Source organism: Phoxinus phoxinus (genome assembly GCF_949152265.1).
Source record: "Phoxinus phoxinus genome assembly, chromosome: 6".
Lineage (NCBI taxonomy): Eukaryota > Metazoa > Chordata > Actinopteri > Cypriniformes > Leuciscidae > Phoxinus > Phoxinus phoxinus.
This window is the reverse complement of record NC_136881.1, coordinates 40,831,230-40,850,205: the sequence shown is the minus strand read 5'-3', so window position 1 is coordinate 40,850,205 and position 18,976 is coordinate 40,831,230. Positions and strand designations below refer to the sequence as shown.

The window sequence follows — 18,976 nt, the reverse complement described above, 5'->3', positions numbered from 1 at the left end:
GCAACTGAACTGTGGGATAACGTGCGGGACAGACATCATGTCACAATTGCCTGATTGTATCCTAAAAGACCCAGGGGGGAAAACAGCGGCAAAGAGAAAGCGAGGCAAGCGGGGAGGCATCAGGAAACGCCTCCGAAAACAGCTGATTTCTCGTATTCCTCTACCCTCCATGATCCTCGGGAACGTCCAGTCCCTGAGGAATAAAATGGACGAGCTCCAGGGAAACGTCAGCTTTCTGAAGGACTTCAGGGAGTGTTGTGTCCTGGCTTTCACAGAGACCTGGCTGACGGAGTGTGATCAGGACACCGATTTATCACTTGATGGATTTGGGGCACCGTATCGACTTGATCGAGAGAGAGAGGTAACGGGGAAATCTCAAGGTGGCGGGGTATGTTTATACTTCAATAAACGATACTGCACCTCTGTGACTGTAAGAGAACGTATCTGTACATCAGATGTTGAACTTTTATCAGTCTCGCTACGACCTTTCTACCTACCCCGTGAATTTCCACAACTTTTTATTACGACAGTCTATATTCACCCAAGGGCGAACGCTGCGGCGGCTTCTAAAACCATCTTTGAAACCGTGCAGAAAATGCAATCACTCTCACCCGAGGCGCCAAATTTCATACTAGGTGATTTTAATCACGTATGTCTTAAGAAAACAATGACACATTTTTATCAGTATGTTTCCTGTCCTACCAGACGGGATAAAACTCTGGACCTCTGCTATGGATCTATAAAAGACGCCTACAAATCACTGCCCTTACCGCCGCTGGGTTCAGCGGATCATAACTGTGTGCACTTGCTGCCAACATACAAAACTGTCCTAAAAAGACATAAAGCTCAAATTAAAGTAATTAAGGATTGGACTGATGAATCCGTATTATGCTTACAAGATTGCTTTGATTGCACAGACTGGGAAATGTTTCGAAAGTCCTGTGGGGATGACCTTAATGAATGGACTGATGTGACATGCTCATATATTGCTTTTTGTAGAGACATGATTGTTCCATGTAAACAGGTGAAAATCTACCCTAACAACAAACCTTGGATAACTAAAACTGTTAAAGATAGCTTACAGAAAAAAATATCATGTTTTAAGGGGGGTGACACTGTTGAACTACAAATAGCAAAAAAGGATCTAAAAATAGGAATTCTCAAAGCTAAACGAGACTATAAATATAAACTGGAGAATAAGATGGCAACAAACAACCTTGGGTCAGCCTGGGACAGTATGAAAACCATAGCAGGCCTCGAGAATCTAAAGAGCAGCAGCCCAGTCACGCTGAATGGTTTCAGTTCAGATACTGAGCTGGCCAGTGCTCTTATTCAATTTTATAATCGTTTTAATATTTTCGATTTTAGCAATGAGATTGACACTTTGAGTAAACAGCTTGTAGACGCTCAACATTTTAATATAACGCAAACAGAAGTGCAAAAAGCATTCCGCTCTATAAGAGTTAACAAAAGCTATGGTCCAGATAACATCTGTGGGCGCATACTCAAAACCTGTGCAAAGCAATTGAGTGCTCCTTTCCATCAAATTTTTAGCAAGTCTTTAGAGGCACAATTAGTACCTGAGGTCTGGAAGGATGCTGTGGTTATCCCTGTTCCTAAATCAAACACCACTAAAACCCTTAATGATTTTAGACCAGTGGCACTCACATCAGTAGTGATGAAAGTATTTGAAAAATTGGTGAGATCTGAAATATTGAGAAAAACTGAACATTTACTTGACCCTATGCAATTTGCGTACAGACCCCGTAGGGGGGTGGAAGATGCCACAGTCACTTTACTTAATTCTCTTTTTAAGCATTTGGATAACAATGGCTCACATGCCAGACTTTTATTTATTGACTTTTCCTCAGCTTTTAATACAATTCAACCTCATATTTTAACCACAAGGCTGCTAGAACAGTTTGATTTGAGCAATAACCTGGTAGGTTGGATCCTCAATTTTTTAACCAACAGGACGCAAAGAGTGAGAGTGAATGGCAATTTTTCTGAGAAAGTCTGTTCATCAACAGGCTCTCCACAAGGATGTGTACTCTCACCTTTGCTTTTTATCCTGTACACAAATATGTGCCAGAGCAGGTGGGAAAACAGGACTATAATTAAATATGCAGATGACTCAGTAATTGTCAGCCTGCTCCAAGATAGGGAAACAGGTCACGGTCCAGTCATCGATGATTTTGTTGAATGGTGTGAGGCGTCTTACCTTCAACTAAATGTAGTTAAAACAAATGACATGCTCATTGATTTTAGGAAAAAGAAAAACTATACACAAGAAATTACATCAATCAATGGTCAAACTGTTGAATGTGTCGCTTCATATAAATACCTGGGGATGATAATAGACTCCAAACTCACATTTGGAACTAACTGTGAAGTGGTATGTAAAAGAGGGCATCAGCGCCTGTCTTGTTTGAGGAAATTGAGTAATTTCCAGGTTGATAAATCTATCATGACCCTATTTTATCACGCTTTTATTGAGTCAGTTCTATCGTTTGCACTAGCAGCCTGGTTTGGGAATCTCACTTTGAAAAATAAAAACTCACTCAACCAAATAGTAAAGTGGTCTAGCAGGCTGATTGGTGAGCAACAGCCTAACGTGGAGACCTTATACACAAAACAGGTACAGCGCATAACTACTTCAATTCTATACGACAATTCTCATTCACTGCACACAGAGTTCCAGCTTCTACCCTCTGGGCGTAGGTTTATGATCCCCAGGTGTAAAACTAAAAGGTACAAGAATAGTTTTGTTCCTGCAGCCATTACACTGAGGAATAAGTTATAGCTATATTTTGCACAATTGTTCATTCTGTTTTTGTAATATACAATATGTATGTACTTATTCTCCTCTAGTTTTATACGCGTCTATTTATAAACAAATCGTACCTATGTATTTAAATCCTTTTTACTTGTATCTTACATACAAATTTTTACGTATGTTTATGTATTATTTTATTTTGACCGATAAGAACTTTTTGATGGTGTGTGGTAATGTGATGATGTGTGAAAGGTGATGGTGTGTGACTCTACTGCAAACAAAATCTACCTTCGGGTATAAATAAAGTAACTTGAACTTGAACTTGAAGAAGGTCCTTCACCTGAGTCTGAGTGAGTCTGTTCTTGTGCACAGCCTTATCAACCATCACCAGCCCAACTCTAGCTCCAGGATCTCCAGTTATCTGCAGCGTGACCTCCTCTCCTGGTTCATAGGCAATCATCTTGTCCTTCACCTGAAGCTTGAGCTGTTAAATCGAGAGACACTGAATCAGATCTAGTTGATTAGCACGTCAAATATTTCTTGTGATGGTTGACCCACCGTTCCCATGCACGTGTCCTTCACGTCGACCCAGACTGAATCAGACACCACCTCAGACGAACCCACATGGTAATAAGCCACAAAGCGGAAGGACGGCACCATGTCTTTGGTCACAGGTAGAGACAGACTCACTAGAGATTGTCCACTCCTCTTAAACCTGCTTGCTTGAACAATCAGACCTTTACTTAAGATCTGTAAATGAGGAAGAATTATGAACAGAATTTAACAGAATTTAAAGGACAAAAGATATCGCTAGTTAATACCACTAACAAGGCTCAAAATAGCCTCACACTAACACGGTAGCATAATGAGGGTCCCTACATGCAAACCGAAGCATTGAGAACTTTGTAAGTGTTCAGACAGTTTAATAAGAAGATACTTTATAAAGACAGTACACGTCGCGTATACAGGCAGGAGCCATCTTTGGAAAACAGTCTTGACCAGTCGAGCCACACAGTAAATTCCCCGGTGTTAAATGAACACTATAGCGGTGTCAGTTAATGAGATAATTAAGTGATTAATTGAGTGATGAGTGTTCGATTATTGAAGACACCTGATATTAATAAGCAGAATCACTGAAGAAAAGAGAAACACAAGAACTACATCTGACTTCCAGACACAAAAAATCAACTGAAAAGACATGAAATATCTCTTGTTACAAACCAGTTTAACCTTATTTCTGTCATTCATTTACAGAAGATCTTTTTGAGAATTAAAACATTTTTAGATGTTGAAGTTTTATAGAAAATATGTGGTCACCATTATGGTGATCCGTATCCCTCTAGTTGGGTGCTTTGACAATATTTTGTTTATGTTAGTTGTTGTCTTTGTATCAGTGTTCACTAAAACATATAATTTGTTTCAAAGGAAACCATATTCATAGATGATCAGGTGCTATCATTTTCATCATCATAATTAAAAACATTTGACAAATGTCATCACTCACCAAAAGAGATTACTTGTTATTAACAGATTTATAGTATCAATAATTTTTTTTAGCCAAAGATCAAACATTCTGTATTTTAATTTCTAAATACTTCGCATGTCAAGTATCAAGAATCAAGAATCAAGAATATCAAGAATCGGCTTATGAATGACAACAATGGTGACATGCTTCATGCTGCAATGCATGCTGGGAGCCATTAGTTTTATAATATGGTGGTTCCCAGCATGCATTGCTGCATGAAGCATGTCACCATAGTTGAGATTCATATGTTAATTATTGATGTCTGTGTGTGTCTTAAATAACTTGACCACAATGTAAAAAAAAAAAAAAAAAAAAAAAACTTAATTCAGAATATATGAATACTAAATTAACTTTGGTGATAAACAATCTATGACAACAAATAACAATTTTTTGCTAATTTATGTGACTAGTAAATCATTCTACTTCATGATGGTTAAAACTACATCACCAGATTGTCTTTGTTTCTGGCAATCTTTTGTAAATCAATTATGTGTTTTGATAGATGCTGTTACAAAGACCAGAAACTTGCAGAACAAAGCCAACCTGCCCAACTAAAGCAAACACTGATCACCATAATTGTGAATTAAAACATCAACATCTACACCTCTATTAATTCTGAATAACTAGTCGGTAATAAGTGAAGCTGGTAATGCAGTTTGTGGAGTTGTTTATTCCTCCTCTGCTGAGGTCTTCACAGATTTAATGTTGTCTTTTCTCTTCAGTGGATTTCATCTCAGTAGTCAGATGTAGTTCTTGTGTTTCTATTTTCTTCAGTGTTTCTGATTGTTATCATCAGGTGTCTTCAATGATCAATGATCACTCAATTAATCAATTAATTATCTCATTAACTCTAACACGCTTCAGTGTTACTTTTAACACCCTGCTGGTGGTTCCCATATGAACACAGAGCGATGTTAAATTTAACACCGGGGAATTTCCTGTGCATGAACGCCGTGAGATGAACTGTGACTTAAACCTATTGACCAGCTCACATGTACGGCGTTCGTCAGAAGTTTTTTTTATTTGTCAAAATTTGATTAACTACCAAAGCTTGAAACCATATGAATGTTTAAAGGACAATTCTGGCGAAAAACTAACCTAGGGGTTAATAACACATGGTTGCCGAGTTGATCGCTCTCTGGGATGTGTTTTCATGATAATCGAATGTAAAAAGTTTTATTTTTAATTTTAAAGACCAGTCGAGCAGCTGAATAAGAAATAACTATAATCTTTACCATGAATGTGTAATCTTGATCTTTGACTCCTGGACTTTGTCCAGTGTTGAGAATGACTGTCATTTGATCACCGATCTGAAGCTCTGCAGTATCAATGCTGATGTGCAGGTAGTTCTTTGAGTCTCCTTTGGGAACGTAAGCGCGAGCCGTCATCGTCTTCACTGCCTGCTGTTCGTCTCTTAATTGTGGATCTTTGGTTTTTGCCTGAAAATAACAAATACACTGTTTTCTGATGTGCTGTGTAGTATATACTCCATTGCTTGTTCAACTAATGTTAACTGATCTATTTTCCACTAGTTCACCAGTGAATCTGACAGAACATTAGTTGAGTTTGCAGATCTTACAGTGATCTCCAGAGTAGAAGATCCTCTTAGAGTGTTGACGGTAACCTTTACAATGCCATTGGCTGTTGTTTGACCTCTGACCTCTCCAGGATTGACCTCCACTTCCACATTTTCAGCAGGAGTCTGGTCAGGATTTGTTACGTAAACCTTTTATAGAATTCAGAGCAAAAAACAAATATATATATTTTTTTTTATATAAATACATATATTTATTTAAAATAAATTGATGAAATTGTTCCTTGGTTCCTAACTTTCTAGAAGGGATAGGTGATATGACAAAAATATTTCTATATTTCTATTATATTTATATATATATATATATATATATATATATATATATATATATATATATATATATATATATATATATATATATATATATATATATATATATATATATATACACACACACTGCACATCACAATAGGGAAGAAAAAACTATTGCAACTTGCGTTTCATGTAAACTTAAATAGTTTATGATGTTTACTTTCTAGTCAATGCTTTATACCGAGACATCGAAGGGCATTCCAGGTTTGAAGAATTGTGGTGTTTTTTTGAAGTGGATGGTGTACGGTGACGTCACGATCTGAATGCCTCTCCTTTCTGCTTCCACCATTTCACTGCCTGAAACACACACACACACACACACACACACACACACACACACACACACACACACACACACACACACACACACACACACACACACACACACACACACACACACACACACACACACACACACACACACACACACACACACACACACACACACACACACACACACACGATTAACCTCTCATATACAATCACACACATGCATGTAAACATACAGATGTAGAGTCTCTGTTGAGTCTTACCACTTTCTGTTAGAAGACTGACTGAAACATAGATTGATCGTCCAACCAGCTGCTTAACGTCTGGAAAGGTCTTAGTGATCATCTTCCTGGTCAGCTCTGCAGCACCTTCTCCTTCCCTTATCTATGATAGAAAGACAACAACAGTCTACAAGACGCAGTAAAAATCATTTTAATGTTGTTTTTAAGTCCTACTTTAGGTGAAGAAATATTAGATTGATCCCATTTTGTAAACTCTTTAATTTCTCTCACCTGAACTTTTTGAAGAGAAGAAGGAATACTTGTTTTCTTCTCACCGTCCATCACACCAAACATCACAAACGCATTTCCTTCCACCTTCTGTCCAAACAGATACCTATGAAAGCACACATTTCTGCTGTAAAAACTGAACGGTGACGTCAACTGTCCCTGATCCACATCCACTTTCATTATATATAGTTATCTAAAAAGTGTTAGAAGAACAACTGTTGGATTTTACAGTGTAAGTTGCCAATATACTCTGGAGCTGTTCTCTTTGCCACACACTTTGAAAACAAATGTGCAAACAGAGTTCATGCATTCAGATTTATGCAAACAAATGTTGCAAACCAAATATTGCCTCAAATCCACTTCCTGGGGCTTCTCATTCCTTCATGCTTATAAACATGTACACATAGATATCCTTACAGACACAGCATACATCAATATATTGTCCATAATCCATAATGTTCCTTGCACATAGCATCCCCAAAATCTGTGGGTGCTTCTCAATGCTCAAATTGATGCTTGTTTCCTCGCTCCTCCGTCCTCTAGGCCATGGCCCGGAAACGATGGATCTCAGTCCTCTAATAGCACTGGCGAGGAACGATGAGCGAGGAAACTTCATGAGGAGTCATGAGAGCGGATACACAGGAAACCATATTCATACTACCAGTAAAATACTGAATAACCACAACTAAAAAAAAAATGCTTTTGAGACTAAGATAAATGTCTTTGTTTTGGAAGTTATACTATCTCAAACACTCATGAAAAGTTTTGGTTGCTCTCATAACACATTATTTTGGAGTTTACATGAAAATCTATTTTAAATCAGTGTGTGCACACTAAAGATTAATTTCGAATACAGTGTAGCAGAACATATGTTGTCTTACTTGGCTTCAATGTCGACTGTCAGGCTCTCGTCACCCACATAGAAGAATGACTTACTGGGTCTTAATTTCACTTCAAATGTTGGAGGCACTATAAACCAAACCACACAAATAAATAAACATTCTTGTAGTTTTATTGCATTTACACAACACATATGTTGTTGTCACACATCTTACCATATTCTTTGACCTCAAAGTCTGCGGTAAACGTCTTCTGAGGAGTGTTTGTGTACCGAGTGACAACCTTCCAGATCCCAAGACTGAAGCAAAAACATTTCAAAACATTTTTAAATAAGCATTATACAACAGATTAAACAAACTGTATAACACATATATGAGTATTAGCTGTGTTGTGTGTAAATTCAAGAGTTATTATCCTGAGATAGACATAATGAATCACTAAATAAAGTTCACTCGGGTTCAGCAAGTTCAGTCTTCAGTGTTTCACACACAAACACACCTGGTAACCTCAGGAATGGAGTAGCTTCCAGACTTCATCCCTTTCACTGGATATATCTTCTCTGATGAAACTGTGAGGCCTTGTGGATTCTTCAGAAACAGACATCAGTATTAACACTGTGTTTGCTGAGATCGTCAGACACATGCTCATTACAGCTGAAATGTCGAGTGAGTCCATGTGTGTGTGTGTGTGTGTGTGTGTGTGTACAGTGTGCACTTAAGTAAGTGTGTACCATGATCTCCACTGTGACTCCAGTCTGACTCAGTGGTTTCATGTTGAGCGTCAGAGAGAAAATCCTGTGTTGAACTGCAAAAGATGTCAAAGCAAAAACTGAAATATGAGTTCAGATCCCCCCCCTCCTCCTCCTCCCCCCTTCCCCCTCCTCCCCCCTCCCCCTCCCCCTCCTCCTCCCCCTCCTCCTCCTCCTCCCCCTCCTCCCCCTCCTCCTCCTCCCCCCCCCTCCCCCTCCTCCTCCTCCCCCTCCCCCCCTCCCCCTCCTCCTCCTCCCCCTCCCCCTCCTCCTCCTCCCCCTCCCCCCCTCCCCCTCCTCCTCCTCCTCCTCCCCCTCCTCCTCCCCCTCCCCCCCTCCTCCTCCCCCTCCCCCTCCTCCTCCCACCCCCTCCTCCCCCCCTCCCCCTCCTCCCCCCTCCCCCCCTCCTCCTCCTCCTACTCCTCCCCCCCTCCTCCTCCTCCTCCTCCTCCTCAGATTTTAAAACCTGATACACATAGTAGTCAGTTTAATAATAAACAGGATTATGTCATGCTTTTGTTAAAGTTCACATTGTGCGTTATATTTTCCCAGTATTCCCACATAGCCTAATCATACCTGTGCTAGCAGGCGTGTAGATGGGCTTGTCTGTCTGTACAAATATATATCCAGACTGGAATGAGACCATGACCACTTTCTCCAGAGTGTGAGATGGAAATTGGGCTTGTAGATACACATACTGCTTCTCCAGAGGATCATCAGAGAAATAGTTCAGATCATCAGGGATCTAAATAACAGATAATCAGTCAAGCCTAAATTAAATCTGATAATAAACTATTGAGAATGTGTTTCGATCCCAGCCTGCGTTCCCCTGTCTTGGTTCCTGGACTCTTATGTTATTTCCTGTCTTACACCGTTTTGTAGTTCTTTGTAAGTTTTCATGTTGATTAGTCTCCAGGTGTTTCTTATTATCCACGTCCCCTTGTTATCATGTTTAGCTTGTCTGCCTGTGTATATAGCCCTTGTGTTTCACTTGTTCTCTTTCAGTCGCTGAAATCCAGAGGTGGAAAGTCCAGGGGTCAGAAAGTAAAAGTCCTGCCATATGTTTATTCCACCCATGACCTCAGTCAGCTGATTTTGTCTAAACATAAGATTTATGTATTTGAATTGCATAACAAATTTCCATCCATTTGGATTACATAGTTTTAACATAAACAAATTAATAATCTGATTGTGATTCTTATTTTTAAATCATATATTAATGAAACAGATAAGATGTATGTAATTGTATTAATAAACTGAATGTGATTCATATTTGTCAGTCATTTGTCAGTCATTTTCAACTAAAGCAAACGCTATCCACCATTATGGTGACTTTAAAATACAAAATATGATTTAATTAAACCGGATATTAAATAAAGTAAATCTGGTTAGAAATAAGTGAAGCTGGTGATGCTGTTTGTGGAGTTGTTTAATCCTCCTCTGATGAGATCTTCACATATTTAATGTCTTCTTTTATCTTTAGTTGATTTCATCTAAGGCTGTGTCTGAAGTCAGTTGTAGTTCTTGTGTTTCTCTGTTCTTCAGTGATTCTGCTTGTTAACATCAGGTGTTCATATATTTAATGCTCAATCACCTCTTAATTATCTCATTAACTTCAACACTGATTCAATTGTACTTTAACTCTGTAGTGTGCACACATATGAACACTGAGCAGTGATAATTTAACATGGGCGTTTTTCTGTATACGATTACATAAATCTTATCCATTTCATTTACATATGACTGACAAATATGAATCACATTCAGTTTATTAATACAATTACATAAATCTTATCTGTTTCATTTATATATGACTTAAAAATATGAATCACATTCAGATTATTAATTGGTTTATGTTAAAACCATGTAATCCAAATGGATGGAAATTTGTTATGCAATTCAAATACATAAATCTTATGTTTAGACATAATTTTTTTTTGAGTGCAGTTTTTCATCCAGGAGAGAGAACTAATTAGTGAAATCAGCTGACTGAGTTCATGGGTGGAATAAACATATGGCAGGACTTTTACTTTCTGATGGCAGGACTTTTACTTTCTGACCCCTGGACTTTCCACCTCTGGTGAAATCACATTCTCTGGTTTATCGTGTGTCCTCCTGTTCTGTGGTTTTATTTGTTTATGCGAGTTACCTTGTGTTCTATAACCTTGTGGATTATTTGAATAAACCTAAACCTGCACATGGATCCGCTTCCCAGTCTGCTCATTTACACGCCTGACCCTCACCATGTTACAGAACAAAACACCACTGTATTTATGGAGCTCACCTTTATATCTGTGAGGATCTGGTAATAGTTTTCTGCAGTCAGTGTCACTGTTTTGAACAGCATCTCCCTGTCTTTCTTTGGGAAGCTCTTCACTGAGATCTTCACGTTCAGGTCTCCTCCAGAGTAATCCTGCGCCTCCACAAACACGTTCTCTGAGGAACCCACTCTCAGCAAATTAGGAGCTGACAGAACAAACCTGAGGAGATCAAATCACAGCGTTTGAAATCTTCAAAACAGATTATTAGTAACTCTATGAGCAAACGGTGTGTTTAATACTCACAGCGGGTCACACAGTGTGAGGAGGGGTGAGGAGAGAAGAACAACAGTCAGACACAGCAGCTTCACCTCCATCATGTCTGTGTGTGTGTGTTTGAACCTGCAACAGCTCAGATTTATACCCGCCTCCGTGACCCTCACAGTCCAAACTACTATTTCTCTCTCTGTTTGTTTGCATTTGTTTTGTAAATGAACTGACACTTCAGTTTACCAATCTTCAATCTAACAGTATAGAAAGTAATATGTATGTTTGACTGCTTGTTTCAAATCCTTATTAGATCTTTATGTATCTCCTGCGTGATACACAAATAACCATTTTTTTAAATAAATCAAATAGATCTTTTACATTTATTTAATATATAGACTGAATAAATCTGAAACTTGAGTCTTTGAATCAATGCTTAATGTAAAAACAGCTGTTGTCTGTCAAATTCAGTGCAGGAGATTCATAAAGATCTCATAAGCATATGAAGAGCAACATCAGCCAAATTCAGATTTCCCGTAAATGACCTGCAAAAACCTGTTGTGTAAATTCAACCTTTGGTAAACTGCAGCCGCTCTGTTGATCTTTGAGAGGACGAAATAATTATTGAACAGTACCTTGCAAAAACCTGTTGTGTAAATTCAACCTTTGGTAAACTGCAGCCGCTCTGTTGATCTTTGAGAGGACGAAATAATTATTGAACAGTACCTTGTACCAAAATATTTTCACCACAACAATTTTTGTGTAAATGAGGTTTAACCACTTTATAAATTGACAAATAAGAAGACATTTGATTAAATGTTTAAAAATGTGGGAACATAAATTAGATAAGAATTAAAAGTGATACTTAAAAAAACATTTGCAGTCTGCTGATCCAGGAATGGTCACGTTTTCTTAATAAATAATGACAAAACAATTGGTTTGTTTCTAACAATAGAAAGACCAGTTTGAATCCCGCTGACAGAAGTTATCACTGCACAGCCACACAGCAAAATCCCCAGTGTTAAATCAACACTGCTCGGAGCATATATGGTCCCACTCTACAGAGTGTTAAAATAACACTGAAGCAGTGTTAAAGTTAATGAGATAATTAAGTGATTAATTAAGTGATGATTGAACATTATTGATGAACACCTGCTGTTAACAAGCACAATCACTGAAGGAAAGAGAAACACAAGAACTACAACTGACTTTTAGTCACAGCCGTAGATTAAATCAACTGAAGATAAAAATAAGACATTCAATCTCTGAAGATCTCAACAGTGAACAATTAAACAACTCCACAAACAGCATTACCAGCTTCACTTATTACTAACCAGGACTGACTTTATTTCTGTCAGATGTCCACAGAAGTTTTATTGAGAATTAACAGAGGTTTAGATGTTGATGTTTTAGTCACCATTTAAAAATCACCATTATGGTGAACAGTGTTGCCTTTAGTTGAGCAATTTGATTCTTTTTTATTATTTGATTTCATGGTCATTGTAACAGTGTTTACCAAAACACACAAAGGTTGCAAAGAAAGCCAGAAACAAAGATGGTCAGGTGATAGGCCTATAGTTTTCAACATCATGAAGTACAAATATCAAAAAATGTTATCATTTACTGAAAATGGTTATTTGGTATTAATCGATTTTCAATAACATAAATTTCTTTCTATAGATAAGTCATCAAGCTGAATCTTTATTTTTTAATTATTCGGAAAGTAATCTTTGGACAAAAACACAGACATCAAGAATCCCCATATGAATCTCATTAATGGTGACATGCTTTATGCCGCAATGCATTATGGAAGGCACCATAGTATACAAATCATGGCTCCCAGCATGCATTGCAGCATTAAGCATGTCACCATTGTTGAGATTCATACTCGGATTATTGATGTCTGTTGTTTCTAATATAAAAATAATAATTTTCAAAAAAATTCTGCAATGTATATATATTTTTTTTATTCAGGATAACTGCTCTGTGTAAAAAAGTGACTTTTATTAATAACTAATAACAACTTTTGTTTTTTTGTCAGGGATAAGATTAGTGAATCTTTCATCTTTATAATAATGAAAACGATAACACCTGGACATTTCATATTTTTAGCATCCTTTGTAACACATTATGAGTTTTGGTAAATATTGTTACAAAGACCAAAATTGCACTTAAAATGCCAAGAGTCAAACTGCCCAACTGAAGGGAAAACTGATCACCATAATGGTGACTTTTTTTTTTTAAACATCGACATCTAAACTTTTGTCCATAGACATATACCAGAAATAAAGTCAGTCTGGTTAGTAATAAGTGAAGCTGGTAATGCTGTTTGTGGAGTTGTTTAATCGTTCACTGTTGAGATCTTCACAGATTGAATGTCTTATTTTTATCTTCAGTTGATTTAATCTACGGCTGTGACTAAAAGTCAGTTGTAGTTCTTGTGTTTCTCTGTTCTTCAGTGATTGTGCTTGTTGACAGCAGGTGTTCATCATTAATGTTCAATCATCACTTAATTAATCACTTAATTATCTCATTACCTTTAACACTGATTCAGTGTTATTTTAACACTCTGTAGAGTGGGACCATACACTGAAAAAAGTGCACATGGCTTGTCATTGGTTTAAAACACTTTTTATACTTGATCTGACTTAATAAATTCACTTTTCTAGCTTGTCGTTGGTGTGAAAAAAATGATACTTTGGACCAACCTAAAAAAATTGCTGTAATTTGTTACAGCTAAATGTATTAGTTTTTCTCAAGCTATATTTTTGATTTGGTTGAAACGTTAATTGAGTTATGATTGAGCATTATTGGAGACACCTGATGATAACAAGCAGAATCACTGAAGGAGAAAATCGTAATTGGTGTGTTACCATTATGGTAATTAGTGTGTGTTTTAGTTGGGCTCTTGACCCTTAAATTATTAACTTTAGAATTTGTTTGGCTGCTGTACGTGAGTTATAACAGCCAGATGAACAAAGAGAAAATGTGATATGATGGTGTTGGTTGAGTTCTAACATTACCATAATTTCACAATCAATTGACCTGAATCACTGAATTCACATAGAGCCCAATTACTGGGTTACTATTGCTTTACTGATTATAGCAGTACTGTCCTTGAAAAGCATGATTTCATTTTCATTTATGATGTTTGTTACTTTTACAATGTGATCCAAATCATTTCTTAAAACTTAATCACATACAAAACAGTTTTTTTTTTTTTTTTTTTTAACACAGACATCAATAATCTGCCAGTGAATCTCAACAATGGTGACAATTATAAAGCATTGTGCAGTGCATTCTGGATGCCACCAATCAAATATCATTCATGGCTCCCATCATGCATTGCTGCATGAATAAATAATGACTTATGTTCAGAGGTGATCTGTTTGTCACCATTGTTGAGATTCGTATGCTAATTATTGATATCTGTGTGTGCCTACCTGAAAGACTTTTAAGAAGTTTTCTTCTTAATCTATTTGGATTTAATTGAAAAGGCTAAAAATGGCATACTCTACCAGGACAGTGCTGCTATAATCCATAAGGTAAACTTAACTCAGAAATTATGCTCTCAATGAGTTCAGTGTTTCAGGCCAACTATTGATTATGTTAAAACACAACCAACTCCATCAGATCACCTTTTATCTTTGTTCATCTGTCTGTTATAAATGAATTACAGCAGCCAGACAAAATCTAAAGTTGAACCAGTAAGGGTCAAGAGCTCAACTAAACTAAACACTGATCTCGATAACGGTAACCATTTTACATAAATTTTCTCCTTCAGTGATTCTGCTTGTTATCATCAGGTGTCTTCAATAATGCTCAACCATAACTCAATTAATCACTTAATTATCTAATTAACTTTAACACTGCTTCTGTGTTAATTTAACACTGGGGATTCTGCTGTGTAAAAAGTAGTTTTTTCCAAAATAAAAATGCTAGTTGTACCAAAATAAGAAAATGATTTATGGTCTCTATAATAAACAATATTTTAACTTTGTTTGAATGTAAAAAAAATTATTGGGTTAAAGAACTATTTTGATTTATATTAAATACAATTTTAACGTTTTAACCAAATCAAAAATATAGCTTGAGAAAAACTAATAAATTTAGCTGTAACAAATTACAGCAATGTTTTTAGGTTGGTCCAAAGTATCATTTTTTTCAGTGTATATGCTCCGAGCAGTGTTGATTTAACACTGGGGATTTTGCTGTGCAGAAGAGACAGATCTCTGTGTAAGATTATTAAATGTACACTAACTCTGTGTGACTGTGCAAAATGAATGGACATTTTTCTTTATCACTCAGCTGCCCAACGTCTCCTTTGTGTTTGTGCAGACATTACAGACGCTGAGGAAAACCGTTCTGTAGGGCTGTCGAGTTACTGATGTTATAACGTGTGTATATATATATATATATATCATGGGTTTGCACATAATATGAGATTTTATACAGAGGAAAAAGGTTGATTATCTTAATATATATTTTCTTAAATAAGTAATTATAATACATTAAAAAAAATATTTTTTTGTTATTTATAGGTCTGAGGGATGAAACGACAGAAAAAGAGGAAAACAGCAGTAAGACACACAGCAAACACTCCAGTGTTAAATGAACACTCCTGGGAGTTTATATGAGTCCACACTCAAGAGTGTTAAAGTTAATGAGATAATTAAGTTAATAATTGAGTGATGATTGAGCATTATTGAAGACACCTGATGATAACAAGCAGAATCACTGAAGGAGAAAATCACAAATTGTAAGCCACCATTATGGAGATCAGTGTTTACTTTAGTTGGGCTCTTCACCCTTATATTATTTACTTAAAATTGTGTTTGCCTGCTGCTGTTAATTTATAACAGACAGATGAACAAAGAAAAAAAGTGATCTGTTGGTTATGTTATGACAATCATAATATGAACTTGATTACTGAACCCTTATTTCTGACTTAAATTTATGTTGTTTATTTCAGCATAACTGTGATTCTACATAAACATCCATACTTTTTGATAAATAAATAGGGAAGAATTTATTTTAAAGTTGTTTTGAAAAAGAAAAATCTTTCTTTTAGGCACACACAGACATCAAGATTCAGTCTATGCATCTCAACAATGGTGACAAGCAAAATATTCAATTAGGAAAAGGAAATATATAATTTATTAATTCCGCAATGCATGATGGGAGCCATTAATGAGTTGATTGGTTGCAGCCGCTGCAACATGCTTTATTATTGTCACCATGGTTGAGATTCACAGGCTGATTATTGATGTCTGTGTTTCTAAATAAAGTGATTTAAAAGTCTCTTGATCAGAACAATGTTTATTAAATATTTTGGATTATATTAAAAATACTGAAAATCATACGGTTTAGTATCAGAGAGCTGCTTTATAAACAAGTTAAACCAAACTATGTAAATAAGTTTTGTTTATTTCAGATCACAAGATGATTATGTCAAAACATGACCAACACCATCAGATCACATTTTCTCTTTGTCCATCTGACTGTTACTAATCAGAAAACACAGACAAGCAAAATCTAGTTAATAATATAAGGGTCAAGAGCCCAACTAAAACACACACTGATCTCCATAATGGTGACTTGTAATTTGTGATTTTCTCCTTCAGTGATTCTGCTTGTTATCATCAGGTGTCTTCAATAATGCTCAATCATCACTTAATTAATAACTTAATTATCTCATTAACTTTAACACTCTTGAGTGTTCATTTAACACTCATATTTGAACACTTTACACTCTTGAGTGTTCATTTAACACTTATATTTTAACACTTTACACTCTTGAGTGTGGACTCATATACACTCCCAGGAGTGCTAATTTAACACTGGAGTTTTTGCTGTGCACTTTTGCTTGTGGATGAAAATATTTGGATATAAAATAAAGAAATTAACAACATATTCAAGAGATGACAATTTTGGAATTTCGTAATAAAAATAAATATCGTTAAGGATAAAACGGTGGGTCACATAAGTAGGGTTTAATATAAGAACTACCCTAAATTTATTCACAAAATAAATGGGCAGCAGTTTCTTTAAAAAGACCATAAAATGAGCAAGTTTAAACAATATCAAGATATTTACAGATAGATGAATTAAACGTGTCGTTCAAATCTTTTAAGTTGTTGCACAAAAGTTGTTGTTAAAAGTGCCTTCACGTCTAGCTGCGATTTCAAAATTCCGGCCAGTTAATAATACCTAGAATATCAAAATCGACTGCTGGCGGTAGATCCTTTTCCTATTTAGCACCAAAACTTTGGAACAGTCTTCCTACCATTGTCCGGGAACCAGACACACTCTGTCAGTTCAAATCTAGACTAAAAACACATCTCTTTGGCCTAGCATACACATAACACATTATAGACTTCTATAATTCAATGTTAGGCTGCATAGTTTAGAACAGCCGGGACCGGGAACACTTCCCGTAAATCCTGATGTACTTGGTACATTATAAGAAGGATGGCGTCTACGCTAATATTAGTCTCTCTGTCTATCCCGAGGTTTACCGCTGTCCACCGGAACCAGGCCGTATCCAGATCTGATGAAGGACCAGCGCCAGGACACAACGACGCCGCTGACCTGAAGTGTCAACCAGTCTCTCCTCCTCTCCACTCCGACTTCAACCAACCGGAACTGGACAAATACTCTGATTCATTCTGAACTTCTGACCTGTAATGCTCCTGAATCATAATCATACACTGTTCACTCATTGGCCAGAGGAGAACTGGCCCCCGACTGAGCCTGGGTTCTCCCAAGTTTTTTTTGTCCATTCTGTCACCTGATGGAGTTTTGGTTCCTTGCCGCTGTTGCCTTACCTTCTGGCTTGCTTAGTTGGGGACATTTAATATTCAACAATATTATAGATCTGCCTTAAAGGTGGACGATGATGAAATTGTTTTTTGTATTATTTTCATGTTATCATTGTGAAGCTGCTTTGATACAATCTGTATTGTAAAAAGCGCTATATAAATAAAGGTGACTTGACTTGACTTGACTTAACTTGCACTTGTGATAACGCGTCGTAGATCACATGATAACGTCAACATGGCAGATGTCCGGTTCGCATTCATACTTAACGAGATTTGGCTATAAAGTACCTACTCGTTTAGCGCTCGTTAAGTAAGTACTTATTGAACTTAAGTACCTACCCGTTGAGTATGCGGTTTCGAACGCAGCCTCTTTGTACAAATGAAATGTACGAGAGTCTGGTAGAACCAGCTAAAGCACACATACCTTCCATCACCAAAGATATCTGGAATTGAATATTTAATGTCACTTCCAAAATCACAAAAAATTCCAAAATTGCCTCAATTTATGGCCTGTTACACTCTTCGCAGTTCCCTCTTCTTCAAACTAAAATGAACTCTGTCCGCATCTGTGCTCGTTTATATCATATTCAGTTGAAAGTTGTTCACAGAATTCATTTCACCAAAGCAAAATTGAAGAAACTTTCTTTAACAGAAGATGATATGCGCAAATTATATACTATTAACATCACTATAAAGAAATTCAGTCTTAATTTACCGTTGTTGTTTGTGATGCATGACAAAAACTGTTAATTCTGTTTATTTATTCATTTAACATTTGTAAGAGCCCTTTGTCCATTTTAAATTTCTAAATGTATCTCCTTCTTTCCCTACTGACATGAGAGTGGTAAGGAAAGGGTCAATAGCCTGCCCTATATGATCAAAAATTCCCGTCTGTGTGATGTTAGTTTCCTCTTCAAGCTTCCAGACTTGAGATGCTCCACATGCACAGGCCTCCTGAGATTTTGCTTTTCCAATGTTCTAGAATGGAATAATTTATCACAACACCTCTTCCATATCTTTATATCATCCACATCAACTCTTTTCACACAAAAAAAG

At 36.7% G+C, this 18,976-nt stretch overlaps 1 protein-coding gene across 1 annotated transcript in view; it reads right to left on the bottom strand.

Annotated features, from left to right (window-relative positions):
• LOC306999666 (complement C3-like) overlaps positions 1 to 11,228 on the bottom strand; it is a 64,558-nt gene extending 53,330 nt beyond the window's left edge. Inside the window, exons 1-14 of the mRNA XM_079614541.1 lie at positions 11,139 to 11,228; positions 10,859 to 11,054; positions 9,151 to 9,319; positions 8,557 to 8,630; positions 8,325 to 8,413; positions 8,042 to 8,124; positions 7,868 to 7,955; positions 6,990 to 7,092; positions 6,741 to 6,861; positions 6,389 to 6,504; positions 5,881 to 6,027; positions 5,537 to 5,740; positions 3,335 to 3,526; positions 3,117 to 3,260 (exon numbers count right to left, since the gene is read on the bottom strand). Coding sequence (XP_079470667.1) covers positions 3,117 to 3,260; positions 3,335 to 3,526; positions 5,537 to 5,740; positions 5,881 to 6,027; positions 6,389 to 6,504; positions 6,741 to 6,861; positions 6,990 to 7,092; positions 7,868 to 7,955; positions 8,042 to 8,124; positions 8,325 to 8,413; positions 8,557 to 8,630; positions 9,151 to 9,319; positions 10,859 to 11,054; positions 11,139 to 11,212 — 1,800 coding nt within the window. The 5' untranslated portion in view covers positions 11,213 to 11,228. The remainder of the gene's footprint in view (positions 1 to 3,116; positions 3,261 to 3,334; positions 3,527 to 5,536; positions 5,741 to 5,880; positions 6,028 to 6,388; positions 6,505 to 6,740; positions 6,862 to 6,989; positions 7,093 to 7,867; positions 7,956 to 8,041; positions 8,125 to 8,324; positions 8,414 to 8,556; positions 8,631 to 9,150; positions 9,320 to 10,858; positions 11,055 to 11,138) is intronic.
• Between the last annotated feature and the right edge of the window lie 7,748 nt (positions 11,229 to 18,976).